This window comes from Triticum urartu, chromosome 3 (assembly GCF_003073215.2).
Source record: "Triticum urartu cultivar G1812 chromosome 3, Tu2.1, whole genome shotgun sequence".
Lineage (NCBI taxonomy): Eukaryota > Viridiplantae > Streptophyta > Magnoliopsida > Poales > Poaceae > Triticum > Triticum urartu.
In genome coordinates, this window is record NC_053024.1 from 246,729,905 (window position 1) to 246,744,397 (window position 14,493).

The following is a 14,493-nucleotide window of genomic DNA, read 5'->3' on the forward strand; positions in this document are numbered from 1 at the left end:
CTTTTTTTTTTTTTTTTTTTCCCCCCCCCCCCCCCCCCTATATTATTCAGTGTATTCTTATCTAATCCAGCTACTGCTGGTCATTTTGTGTTCTATGCTTCTTTCTAATTCAAAACATTTATAGGCCACTTGATCTTTGTGACACAATAACTTCAATTCCGGATGCACTTCCCGTTGGTTACCCGGGATCACATACAAATGTGTTAACACTTCCGAACCATCACGGTTCAATTAGTCCTGCTCTTCCAACTTCAAATGTGAACCCAAGGTTATCAGGTTCTCCTGGTATGGTACTAGGAAGCAGTTTGCCGTCACCTTCAACATTGAATGCCCCGTCTAGGTAAATGGCCCTGTTGTCCTCTCTAGCTGATATTGAATAAATTTGTCTTTTAATGTTTGTTTCTGCATGTATGCTCAAAGGTATCGTGTGCCTAGACCTACCTCTTTACAGGGCGACGAACAACAAAGAATTCAGTATACTCATATGGTTAATGGCAGAAATCTTCAGCAGCCTGGAGTTTCTGTTCCTGGTGTGTTGCCCGCTGGAGTTGATCGTGGTGTTCGAATGATGCCTGGTGCTAATGGTATGGGAATGATGACTGGACTTGCTCGATGTGCACCTGTTGCAAGGCCGGGTTTCCCAAGGATTGGTTCCCCAGGAATGCGAAATATGGTTTCATCTGGAAACATGCTATCCAGTGGTCAAGGCATGCAAAACTCGGTAAATCTTCACCCTGGTTCTGTACCTGGCCCTGGAAATACGATGTTGAGGCCACGTGATCCGATGCAGATGCTTCGGGTACGCATCCCCTTTCATATTGTATTATGAGATGTAATGATCAGTGTATCTCCTTTTTGCACTGACCGGTTTAGTAGAAGCACTTTAGTAGAAAGTACTATGCATGCCATCTGTCTTTCCTTCTTGCTAAAATGATGTACTGGTTAACTGATGATCCTTAACAACTGTCTGGTCATACACGTCATCTCTGACAGTGCCAATATAAACAAAACAGTGTTTTTCCAACATTTACTGCCAAGACTGGTTGGTTACCATATAGGCCAATACTTGTCCCAGACAACCTGCAGCAAATGTTTGCTGGTTGTTTTCTGAGCAGGCCGTATTACCTTTCCATCTGGAGAGAAGCCCACAGACTTCATGGGTATTGACACTTGCTCTTTTAAGTGATGCTAAAACCACTTTCACCCTGCTCCCGCCTTGCCCTACTATATATCTAAGAATGACAAACCAGCTTTTAAGTTATGCTAAAACCACTTTCACCCTGCTCCTTCCTTGGCCTCCTATATGTGTAAGAATGACAAACCAGCTACTGTTGTGATTGCTGGTCAACAATGAGATAACTACCATGCTGCCGATATCCAGACAGCATGGCAGCGAGGGATTGGGTAGACATAGATTGAGACTAGAGAATAATTTTGGGTGAGATCATATTGGTTATTCTTGCTTGATTTCCAAACCTTACATGACCTGCACATTTATAATACCTCCCAACTTGACACCTAGGGTGTTGTACTCTAACTAGGAACCCACTAATATGAGTCTCTGAATCCATACTTACCTAATCCTTGCTGTTCAGAATTAAGCATTCCTAATTCTGTCTCTAACTCATCTTTCTCAGTTCAAGTCGGATCCTTCCTGAACTCTTCCCTAGCCGACTCCTTGAATCTCATTGGGCGTATCTTTCTGTACGTAACTCACATACAAGTTGCACACCTTGCCGGCCGACCGGTTGGCCACAATACATCTGATGCTGCTTTGAGGCCACGTACTAATGTCCACAACGCACCCCTCCTGGACAAGCAGCTTGTCCCCAAGCTGCAGGCTAGCGACCATGGTTTCGTTTCTCCCAGAAGTCCATGCCTTGGCACCATTGCTGCTACTGCTGCAGAATCACACGTCACATCTGTACACAATGCTGTTGCTGCTGCCGGAGCTACTGCTGTAGGCCTTGCTCCGTAGCAACATCGTGGTCACTCCTGGTTCTTTTGGGCATGTTGCTGCTGCTCCTGTTGTGTCGATCTCTATCATTGTTGTGCCTGGCTGCACTGCCGCAGCTCCTTCGACAGTGCTTCTAGCTTCTTCTCGCGCTTGCTCTTTGTGTATCGAGCTTTGCTGCTACGTCCGCCAGAGTTGCTATAGTTGTCTGCTCTGCTGTCGTTTGTATCATAGTTTTTTAAAACCAGACTGGACTGCTGGTCTGACCGGAAAAAAACAGAACCGGTGACCCTGTCGGTTTTTTAAGCTCCATGGACCGTCCGCCTACCATGGTGGAGATAGCTAGACAGCCTGGCTCTGAGGGATTGGGTACACATAGGTTGACACCCAGGGTGTTGTACTCTTAACTAGGAACCCACTAATACGAGTATCTGAATCCATACTTACCTAATCCTTGCTGTTCTGAATTAAACATTCCCAATCCTGTCTCCAGCTCATCTTTCCAAGTTCAAGTCGGTCCCTTCCTGCACATATCAATTGTACACCTTGCCAGCTGTCTGTCTGTAATACATCTGATGCTGCTTTAAGGCAATGTACTAATGTCCACAACAGCTACATATTATTGTTCAATTTTCATCGACTACTATGAATGAACCAAAAGATTGTATTCTGGTATATAAAAAGTGATTCCTGGATGTGCGTTTCAAGATGGTGCGTTAGAAGTTTGTGAAGGATATCACAGCTAGAGAGTAAGATACTATTGGTTCATTACAATGTGATTCATTTAGCAACTTGCATCTCTTGCATCTCTTATTCTTTTGGTATGACCCAGTTAGTGATGTTTGCTTGACCTGGTGTACTTGTGGTATCAAATTTAACTTAATAAAAAAAGCTAAGATTAAATATAGGAGTAACTCCTTTTCTTTTGGGGTACGCATTGCTGATGCTACACCTCTGTTTCTTGTAGCCTGGCCAGAATTCGGAAGAGCACAGACAAATGATGGTGCAGGAGTTTCAGATGCAAGTTCCACAGGGGAATAGCCAGGCTATCCATTTCAGTGGCACACCATTTCCCCATGCCGGAACATCTTCACCTGTTCAGTCATTTCCTGTTCAGCAGTCCCAACCACATCAGATGCCACAACAGGCACACATGTTTGGAAATACGCAGCACTCTCATATCCGAGGGGCAAACCAGTCAAGCCCACAGCATCAGGCTTATGCACGGTTAGCTAAAGAGAGACACATTCAACAATCCATGATGTCCCAACAACAGCACCCACTTTCTGCAGCTAGTGCAGTGCCAACTGTGCAGAATGGTTCACAAACGCAGCCACAATCTGCTGTCAATGCTGTCCCATCTTCACAATCGCAGCATAAGAAGCAGCACCCGACGCAACATCCACAAGATAGCTCAGTTCCTCCCAATCAGCCTGCCAATAGTACATCACATAAGCAGAAGAAGCAACAGGCTCAGCAGCAGTCAAGACAAAACCAACAGCAACGGCATCAAGGTAGCCAGCAAGCTAAGCTAGTGAAGAGCTTAGGCCGAGGGAATATGACGCAGCAGAATCCTTCAGTTGATGGTACTCAACTCAGCGGCATTCCTGCAACCTCAAAAAACCAAGTCTCTGATACAAATATGATGCAGCAGGCCCCAGCGTATTTTACTGGTAATAAGGGATTGATTCCATCAGTGCCTCGGCCTGGGAATCAACCAAAAATGTATGCTTCTCATACGCCGCAGTCACCAATACAATCATCAGATATTGGTAATCAAGGTTCAATACAGGGTTCTTCAATACAGGGTTCTCCCAACCAGACCTTGTTAGCTTCCCAACAAGCTCCAGTTCATTCATCATCGCAATTGGCTACACAACAGCAGCAACAACAGCGGCACATGAATCCATCACATAATAATATCCAAAGATTGATGATGCAACAAAACCGCCATATGAACAGCAATGTTAGGATCGAGTTGCCTGTTGATCAAGTCAATCAGGTAATTCCGTCTACATCAGTTGCAAGGAGTACAGACTCAGGTAGCCCAGGTGTTTCATCTATACAACATCGGAAACAGGATTCATCTCAAGATCCAACTGCTGTTGCCTCGACCTCGCAGCTAGCTAGCTCGCCTCAAGATAGCTTTGTTGGAAATGAAGCTTTCTTGTCAGCACCTAACCAAGGCATGCTGCAAAGGCAAATGTCAGGGGGTGTTCCTATACATGGAAATGTTATTGGCACCCAGCGGCAGCAACAGCAGGCTCGGCTGCAACTTCAAACTCAGCAGCAGCAGCAGCAGAGACCTGATGTTCAAGGCTTATATGCTCATCCTTCAAATTCGGGAGCAGGATGATGATATAATCACTCCAGGTTGATATCTTCTGCAGAACATTGCTTTCTGTTGTAAAGTTACTGTACAGGTATCCCCTCCTACCTTAAGTTATTCCTTGGTGTTTGTGTGAGTGCGATGCAAGATATTTTTGTCAAATCCTTAGCATGTTTGATTCCTTCAATGCATGCACATGTCATCAAGATGCTTTTTTGTGAACTGCACAATAAGTTTTATCAACCATTATGGAACTGATAACACTCGCACTTTATTTCTCTTCTAGCTATTATTTTTCTGCTATTAGAATTTGGGGAATTGACATGTAATAGGTCTAGGCAAGTACACAGTTACGTTTGGTGCTGCATTACGTCAATTATTATGCAGTTTGCCTAATATAGCTAGTTAGCTGTAAGTTGTGCTTTTGGCCGACACCTTTGAAAAATAATCCAGTAACAGAATTTGCTCATAAATTTGAAGGAATATGCACATATAACTTGACTGTTTCTTTTAATCTGGATAGCAAGGGCCAAGTTAATTATGTCAGTGGACTTGAATCTTGCATATAAAACATGCTAATGCTGTTGCAGTGACATCTTCAAGTTAACTGAGTATTTTCATCGCAAGCTTATCTCGGTAAGCGATTGTCAGTATTTACTTCAATTTTCCAATTTTGTGCCTTGTTGCTAGGTCTTACGTACCGTGGAAGCCGCTCAGATGATAGCGCACCGCATCCCCTAACTCTGAAGCTAATTGTAGTTACCTCAATGTCAGGTAGATAATTGTTTCTGTTCCATTTTGGCACCACCTTACAAGCAGCTTGGTTCTAGATTGCTGGAGATAGCTCTTGTAACGGCGAATTCCTTTTGTTGTTGAATTCTAACTCTAATTTGGGTCCAGCTGTATATTTGTCTACGGGGTCCATGTTGGTATAAACAGTCTTCTTTTGTATAAGCCTGTGCATTTAGCTCACAAGTTAGTGCATGCAAAAGTCTTCCTTCGGCGTGGACGTCTTCATACCCATATCCAGAAGTTCTAACTCGCAAGCCCTTCTTGCAACATGGTCAGCTGTCGATGACTTGGTTCTCTTTGAGAATCCATCCATTGGGAAGCCTTGCAAGTTTGATGTGGCAGGCTTGGTTTCTTTTGTGCCGGTGAAGTATGTTCTACTTTCCTTGTGAGTAGTTGGGATGGCCTTTTGTAGCAAAGTTAAGATGATTAGTTAATAAGAAGAAAGGTGTGCACACGAAAGGTGTACACGTATTATTGGGTTTGAAACAAACAGCTGTTTACGTATTGGTGACCGGCGGTGTTGATTTATCTTTTCTAACACTAGATGCCCGTTGCACCGATGACACAAGAAGCCAATTAGAACAATGTATTATGTGGGTATTCTAGGGCAAGTGAGAGAAAGCAAGATAAGATTATCGGTGTTTATTGTATTTTCCCAACTTTCTGTTTTATAGAGCTCATCTAAAAAAAGGGCCCTGATTCGTGTCACATATCACATGTGTGACACGAAGCAATTCCACCCATATGTGTAGGCTGAAGTAGGTCGGCGGGCAAAATGCTTTTCTAACCACCTGTTGTGACATGTCAGCCTTTTCGTTCTTTTCACATTTGAATGTAAATTGAGACAAAAACAGATATGCTAGCAGAATTTTTTTGGGGTTCCAAACTTTAAAATGTTTTGTCTCTTAAATGAAAAATCTGATTAAAAATCTGTTTTCATCACTAAATTTGTCATGATGAGGACTTTGAAACTAGATCCCATATCGATATATTTTGAAGATATTTTTTAGCGGTCAAAATTTGCCATGTCTATTGCACATAAATTACTATGGTGTCTACACATAAGTTGGCATGGTATGTATTCAACTACTTTTTCTTCTACGCTTAAAGTAATTTTTGACATGTTATAATAAAGGGAATTAAAAAATAAACTTGTCATGTAGAGTTACTAAAATTTGCCATTGTCCATGAAATATTTTTGGCATGGTTCATAATTAGAAAGAAATCCGTCATCAATTATATTTTAAAAATGCATAGGCAATAACTCAAATTTGCCATGAACCAGAAACTAAAATTGCCATGGTGAATTACTTAAATTTGCCATTATACATGCATTAAAATTTGTCATCAAAATACTAGAATCGCCATGGTCAAAATACTAAAATGATCTATAAACTAAAATTGTCATGATGAATTACTAAAAATTGTCATGATCCATGAATTAAATTTATTGTGGTTAATTACTAAAAATTGCCATAGTCAACTAATAAAATTTGTCGTGCAAGGTAGTTGAAATACATGATAGCTTTAAATCTAGAAAAAAAATGAAACACATCACGGCAACTTTAGTGTAACATCATGGCAATTTTTGGCCTAAAAAAATATCATCGAAATATATCAATATGGAATCTAGTTTTTAATGATGAAAGTGGGTTTTTAATTTAAAAGCACGTTTGGACCATGTTACTTCGTGTCACACGTGTGACACTTACCATTTGGGAAAATATTTTTTTTCCTATTTTCAGTTACTAACCAGGTTCAGATTTTGAGGTGAAGGTCCATACTACTCCCAAATTTCCGTTTTACAGGGTTCACCTCTATTTATTTTTTCTGTTTGTTTAGTCTCAATTTTACTACTTACCATCGCATGTTCAGTGAGCGCACAATTTACTTTTGCTAACTATGAAATTTATTCCATCACTCATTATCTATCTTGGTTGAAAAGATTTTTAAACTGAGTCTTATAAACAGAAAATAAGGGAGTATTTACAGTAACTAGATGACCCAGAGACCAACTACAACCTCCTTCGCTATATAAAATATAAAAGGGAAGTCAAGTGAACTATTTTAAGAGACCAACTGATCAACTATAATTTAGAAGTTAAATAAACTATTTGAAACATAAATTGAAAATTAAATGAACAAACCGCCTTAGTCTCTTTGGAAACTGGGGCAAAAGAGATCAAATCGTAATCGCAAAGCCTCGTGCTTTCTCAAAGACAATTCTGCCACCCTGCATTAGGTACCAACTACAACTTAGAATTTAAATGAACTATTTGAAACATAAAACAGAAGTTAAACAAATTATTTAGCCTACAAAAATGGTTTAGAGTGAATAATTATGTTCATACCTCGTTTTTATTTGTCCATGAGGTCTGACCTTTACCCGATTTAGGCTAGTCATAGTGGGAGTAACTTAGATAGTAACATAGCATACTTTAAGAAAATTTTGCTTATGTAGCAAGTAGTTAATAAGAGGTGGTAACATAATATGTTATTGTAACATAGCACTTCCCGAGATAAGATGAGTCTATAAGTTAATAAATGAAGCCATCTAAGATACTACTATTATGTTATTTTGCATTATGAAGGTAGTAACTTAGACTAGTGTTATGCATGGCACTAGTGTAAGTTATTCCCCACTATGATCAGCCTTACACCCTAGTGATCGTTCCTATTTATGTGTACATGTCGTGCCCCGAAAAGTTACCTTTATAGAAGACCCTACACTTGGGAGAACAATAATTACTTGATATTTTCAATGAGAGATCACCATAATAAAAAAACTACCACACAATCAAAAAAGTGTATAAAAAGGGATAAACATTTGTGTGAGCGACTCTTTAGACAGCCGGCTAGGAGACTCATCGGCCGAACGGGTGCCCGCACGGCAAGCTGGAGCCCGACGGGCTGAATAGGACCGCATGACCAACTGAACGGGCCTCCACACAAGCGGCTCAACTGCCCGTCAAACAACCATGTGGCCGCATAGCCCGTGAACGGTGCACGCATGTAGCCACATGTGGCCAATGAAATAACCCGCAACAAGCCCCACGCGCGGATGCCGACAGACGGGCCATTATCATCAACTTAACAACGATAAGTTTAGAACGGAGCTAACACACTTGTGTAATCGAGCCAAGAAACCGACATTCTATAGGCCTGACCAATGGTAATGAGTAGGACTTCCCAGTGTTTACTTTTATGTCAATATTCTTCTTGTAGTTTACTTCCAATGTCTCTCCTACTTACAGCAGAAACACACTGTCGGATCTCGGATTCCGGTAAAACCCTCAAGGTTCGAACACTAGGATGCGCACAAATCTCCCCTATGTAACGCCTCGAGACCGTTGCGCCATGTGTTTTCCAGTTATTCGCTGTTGTTGCCTTGTCATTCGCTTGCGTGTTGCATCTTGCCATGTCATCATGTGCATTGCATCATCATGTCTTCAAAACTTGCATCCGTCCGAGTTCCCCAGTTCTCTTCGTTGTCCGTTTTGAGCCCAGGCACACTCGCACGCACCCGCGGCACGTCCGAAATAATATTTTACAAGTGGCCGGAGAATGTTCTCGAAATGGGTTGAAAGTTGGCGTGCGGTCTTATTTTAGTGTAGGTAGACCGTCTGTCAAGTTTCGTCACATTCGGAGCTCATTTGATAGCCCAACCGTTAAACGTATAGCGGCACTTTAGCCGGTCTTTTCGTCGGACGTTTCGGTCTCCGGAAACCTTGCTGGGCTGCATTTCCGTCTCTCTCTTCTCAGCCTGAGGCCTCTCCTACATAACTCACAAACCCCACCTAGTTCCCCCTCTGTCTGGAACCGCACGATCATGATCGAAGGCTCCGAAACGCTCCAGAAACCCCCTAGACCCAAACCCTAGCAAAACCTTATAGACCCCTTAGTCAATTTTCGGACTAATCCTGGTCTAAAAAAACCTACCCCTAGCCTCCCCTAACCCTCAGCCGCCGCCACCTGCCATCTCTGCCTCGTTTCCAGCCAAGTCCTCCGCCACCACTTGTCGCGCCTCCATTAGCCCCGCCGCCACGTGATCGTGCCCTCCTCCAACCCACGCGCGCCACGTCGCCCTGCCTCCCAGTCCCACCACCGAGGGCCCGCCAAAGCTGTAACATCCCAAAATTCTAAATTTTGGAATGTTATAATAAATAGATAGATTTAATTGATTATTTGATTGATTGTCTGAAAGTGAGTGAATTCGAAACTTTTTGAAAGTTAAATGAGAGGGAATAAAAGGACTTTCCCAAACTTTCATTTTGCATTTATGATCTCCAGGAATTCAAATTCTTTTCACCACGAAACCCTGGAGAGAAGATGACATGACTTCTTCCATTTAATTAAATGACAAGGGGTGTTGAAAATATTTGAATTTCATTTGAGAATATTTCCAATTCTGAAACTTTATGCAACTCAATGATTTTCACGAGCGAAGATAAAATGACTTCTTCAAATTATATGAAATATGAGTTGGGAGTTTCAAAGGATCAATTTCAAAGTCCTTTTGGAATTATTTTTCAATTTGGAGTTATTTGGATTTTATTCAAATTATTTTTCTCCAAAAATAAAATATATGGAAAATAGGGTAACATGATTACCTACATCAGAAAATTGGAGATAAATAAATTCGAAATCATTTTGGTATTTTAAAAATGTTTTTAATTGGATTTTAATAGGACAGTAGCACTGTTTGAATTACCTGAATTAGTGTGGATTTTATTTGGCATTATAAAAATGTCCATGTTGTAGAAAATCTTTTCTGCAAATTTTGGTATATTATATGCCTATATAATATTTTTATTTATTTTGCTTTTATTATTTTTATTTGTCTGGAAATGTTTTTTTTAAAACCCTCCGTCGCCGAACTGGGCCGGCCCAGCTCAACCAGGCCGCGGCCCAGTGCCCCGTCGCCCCAACCGCCCGAGCGGGAGACCGTCGCCACCACGACAGCACCGCTGCCGCCGTGTCCATCGTGGACACCGCGCCCCGCCGCCTCTGCCCTCGCCCCTCCTCCACGCCTCCCGAGGCCTCCTCTCCCCTTAAATAGCGCGGCCCCGGGCCCCTTCTCTCTGCCCGCCGCTGCCGCCTGCCCCTGCATCTCGTCGGAGCCGCCGCCGCTGCACCGCGCGCCGCCACCCGCGCCACTCGCTGCCGTCGCCTGCGCCGCTCCCCGCCGCCCGCTCGGCCGCCGTCGCCACCACCCCGCCTCGCCGGAGTTGGCCGCCGACGCCGAAGCCGCCGCTGTCCGCCTCGCCGCGGCAAACATCGCCGCCGCCGGACTCGCTAACTGCCGCCGGCGGTTTTTGATGGAAAACCGCCCCGAACCGGTACAAACCGACCCGGTTTTCTTTTTAGGTTTTCTTTAGTTCGGTTTTATTTTATTAGATCGGTTTTTCTTTTGCCTAGTTATTTCGAGAACGTTCGCTGGTTAGGTTTTCACAGCGAACGTTCGTTATTTAGTCTTTTCTTTTTCTTTTTAATTTCGGCCAGGGACCTATCTATGATGATTTTATTTACAGTTTAGTCCCTGAACTTCAAACGATCATTACTTTTTACTCGTTAGTCCAAATCCAACGAAACCAACGCTCACGTCTTCGTTATGATCCCCTCTTTCCAGTAATCCAACTCAAACATGTTTTTGAAAGTTTTAAAATTTGAATTCAACCAGTTTTGTATTCAAACTTCGTTTGATCATAACTTGAGTTTCGTAGCTCCGTTTGAGTTGATTCTTTTTGCAAATCGAAGCTCTTGACCTAAACTTTCTGATAAGGCCAAATTCAAATAATTTTGGTACTGTTAGAAATTGTTTTAGAGTTATTTGCTTGGTTTTGAAGTTTTTCGAATCGTCTTTTTCGATTTTTCTGGTCTTTTGAGTGATTGATTATGTGTGGTTACTATTGCTTGCTTACGATAGATTTACCGGAGTGTGACGAGTAGAACTATCAAGAGTTTTGAGTGCGAATCATCTTCATCAACATTGCAGGAAAGTTCACACTTTGATCATATCTCTTTCATACCCAGTTTTTATGCATTAGTTTCACCCTCAAACATTGCATGAGTAGGATTGATAACATGTGGGTATTGGGAAGTAGTTGATGAGGTAGGAACCTATTGCCCTGCATTCAAACCTTGGGAGTTACTATTACGTTATACTTATATTGCCATGCTATGCTCGTAGACGAGGATTGGGTTTTTGAGAGTATTCATGACAGATGTGAGATTGTTAATTAATGGTTTACTTAAGGTGGCAACTTAAACACACATCTAGGTGGATTGAGGCACCTGGGTATTCTAGGATTGCCTGTCTAGGCACCTGGGTAGACCAGGATTGCCTGTTTTTTATGGACCGCCACCCAGGCTCAAAGGGATCATGAGATTATTCATACTAGAAACTTCCGTGTGCAGCCACAAGCTATTATGGGCTCTAGCATAGTTGATTAAGTCGTGCGAACTCTTACAGGGTAGACTAGCAGATGTAGGGGAAAGTAGGTGTAACGGTCTATCCATCGTAAGGTGCTAGCGCTTCTGAAAGACCATGTCTCGGTCATCCGTCTTCTCAAACACCATGTAGTGCGAGAAACCAAACGGAGGCGATCGAGTCTTGTGGGGAAAAGTGCGCAAACCTCTGCAAAGTGTATAAACTAATCATGGTTAGCCGTGTCCCCGGTTATGGACAACTTGAGTATCTAGTACTTGGATTATCATGTGAATCTCATCACGTTACTTTAAATGAATATTGTTGGGTTTTAATGATGATGCTTAATTGGGATTGAGAATGCTGTCAACCATTCTCAATGTTTAACAACCACCATGATAGTTAAATAAAATTTATTCCTTTGCAGTAGGGAAAAATTGGCTTTTCGCAAAAACCTTATAACCATAGAGCTTTTCCACCAGCCAAATATGCATGTAGTGATAGCCATTGTTCATCATTCTCTATGGTGTGAATTTGCTAGTACATTCAATGTACTGACCCTTTGTGGCTGCAACGTCTCATGTTGCAGGATTATCTTACGACGAGTAAGTGATACGTTAGGGTTACGATTTCTACACTCAACTTTGCCGTTGGTGTTGATGGGAATCCACAACCTTGTTACTTCCGCTATATTTGGATCGAGGTAATAGTATTTACTTTACTTTATACATGTGATTTACCTCTGTTATAAATCCTCGAGTACTGTGTGTGTCAGCATACCGATCCAGGGATGACACTTAAGCACAGAGACTTGATCCATTCGGGTCAGGTCACTACAAGATGGTATCGGAGCACATGTTGACTGTAGGACGTGACCCTAGAAACTGGCAAGCCCATAGCAAAGATTTTTCTCTACAACTTTCCCTTTCAAAAAGATCTTTTCCTCTCTTCTCTTCTGAACTTATTCAAATATTCCATTTTAGTGAGACCATACCCTTTTTCCCTTTTGACCACTCGAGGACTCGACGGATGAGACCACTCCAAGAAGTACAAGATATCGGACAACTAAGACCACTTTGGAATGAAGAGGATTTTACCATACATTATGATAATGGAAACTACAACTGTTGAAAACTCTGAAGACTAGGAGAATTGGAGGCTCCGAAGAATTTCCAGATTTGTGTGACCTAGGAAGGCTACCCTTATGGAACTTGGCAGACTAAGGAAGCCGTCAATACTTGAGATCAAGGTGTATCGGAGAAAGACCAAGCATGGAGAGTTAAAAACCTCAAAGTTTTGTCAAGAAAACTCTAAGGCAGGAGATATCAACTATGGAATGATAGCTCATGGAAATGACAAGAGCAGAAACACAGCTATCCATGAAGTTATCTCCCGCTTATGCTATTGTCACCGTGCTGAGTTAAGCATGTATATGCATGGAAGGATTGGATGGTAGAAGGCTGATGGAGCACCCATCAGCAATATGAAGTTTTAACCTTAGCCGATGTATCACCAGGATCTGGAGTAGTACATCAAGAAGTTTAAGGTGGAGCTCCATGAAGCCGTATTAGACAAGGAAGCATTTCGTGAAGAACTCAGGAACCAAAAGCTGAAAGTAGCCAAGCTGGAGGAGCAAAAGCTCGAGATACCGGAGATTCGTCGGGAACTGAAGGACAGTAGGACATGGTTCATGCCAAGGATGATGAAACCTAAAATTTTGGTACGCAACTCCAGAATAATAAAGGACGTCATGAGAGACTTCGCGTCAACAGAGATGATCTGGCAAAAGAACTTGAGAAGGACAAGCATGATCGGAAGAAGCCCATCGGAGATATGAACAAAATTGGAAGAGTTTGGCGACGTTGAAGATTTATTGACCTTTAGAAGACCAAACCCCTGTTATATGCCTACGCTAGATGCGACGTTTGTGAGCTGTCATTTGTTTGATGTTTTTCCGACAGCCACAGATAAAATCTGTCTTTTCAAAAACTTTTGTTTGTATTGTGTGTATCCCTCTCTATCTCTCTTATCTCACCCCAAACCCATGGACCCAATAGAGGATGAATGAAGATGAGCTTATATTTTCTGGACCGATGGGTCAATTGGAGACGGACCAATGGATTCAGTACATGGAGGATCACATGAAGAATAACCCTATAGTTGGAAAGGATATGACCCAGCATGCTCTTCGGTGCTTTGAAAGAGGTGCTGCTACTTGGTGGAGGATGTACCAAACCATCAATGGATGGCAAGGAGCAACCACTTGGAAAGATTTTAAGTTGACTTTGCTAAAGTCTCGGTTCGTGTCCTAGAAATTGAAGCCTTATGGAAAGGATATGAAGAAACCTTGTGCATGCAAGATTTGTGGAGAAACAGGACACACCCATAAAGAACACAAGGATGAATGCCCTAATTGTGAAGGAAGTCACCCAGTTGAAGAATGCCCAATTAGGCAGATTACTTGTTTATTGTGTGAAGGGACTACCCACTATCCTGCTCAGTGTCACATTTACCCCATGGTACGAAGAACCGTACAGCTGAAGAAAGAAGTAAAGAAAGGAGCCCTTATGGAAATTTTAGAAGAACCCGTGATGAAGGAAGATGTGGAGGACACACCTAAAGAGGACCCGAGTAAACCCTGCACTAAGTCTTGCTATTCATGTGGAGAAGAAGGACACCTCTCCCAGAATTTTATGAATGGGGATCTAGTAGAATTCCCGACGGAGGAAGTAGAGTATGACCCACGAGAAATAGAATCCATGATTGGAATGGAAAGGTCTAGGAAGAGAAGCAGATTTGATTCCAGGAAGGACCTGAGTCGTATCACCTGTTACAGGTGCAAGGAGTCAGGGCACTACCTCAACAGTTGCCCAAAAAGGAAACCTCGAGACTTGTCAGAAGTAATATGTTTTAGTTGTAATGGAGCAGGGCACTTTGCCAGAAAATGCCCCAAGGAGAAGGAAACTTGTGCTAGATAGTTGAGTTTGCAAC

At 42.3% G+C, this 14,493-nt stretch overlaps 1 protein-coding gene across 2 annotated transcripts; it reads left to right on the forward strand.

Annotated features, from left to right (window-relative positions):
* Positions 1-37: 37 nt before the first annotated feature.
* LOC125543755 (chromatin modification-related protein EAF1 A-like) lies at positions 38-5,599 on the forward strand. 2 transcript variants are annotated; one of them, XM_048707224.1, is made up of 4 exons: positions 38-340; positions 436-799; positions 2,922-4,377; positions 4,974-5,599. In XM_048707224.1, the coding sequence occupies exons 1-3, from the start codon at positions 288-290 to the stop codon at positions 4,308-4,310; spliced, it is 1,806 nt and encodes a 601-aa protein (XP_048563181.1). In that variant the 5' UTR covers positions 38-287; the 3' UTR covers positions 4,311-4,377; positions 4,974-5,599. The 2 variants fall into 2 exon arrangements, with proteins under 2 accessions (XP_048563181.1, XP_048563180.1); XM_048707223.1 differs by having other exon boundaries at positions 39-340; positions 421-799.
* The last annotated feature ends 8,894 nt before the right edge of the window (positions 5,600-14,493 follow it).

What these genes read in the sequence shown, in the direction of transcription:
- LOC125543755 (XM_048707223.1), top strand. Translation starts at nt 288, where the DNA reads ATGGTACTAGGAAGCAGTTTGCCGTCACCTTCAACATTGAATGCCCCG. An exon ending in ACATTGAATGCCCCGTCTAG is followed by an intron (nt 341 to 420) that starts GTAAATGGCCCT and finishes GTATGCTCAAAG; the next exon opens with GTATCGTGTGCCTAGACCTA. An exon ending in ATCCGATGCAGATGCTTCGG is followed by an intron (nt 800 to 2,921) that starts GTACGCATCCCC and finishes TGTTTCTTGTAG; the next exon opens with CCTGGCCAGAATTCGGAAGA.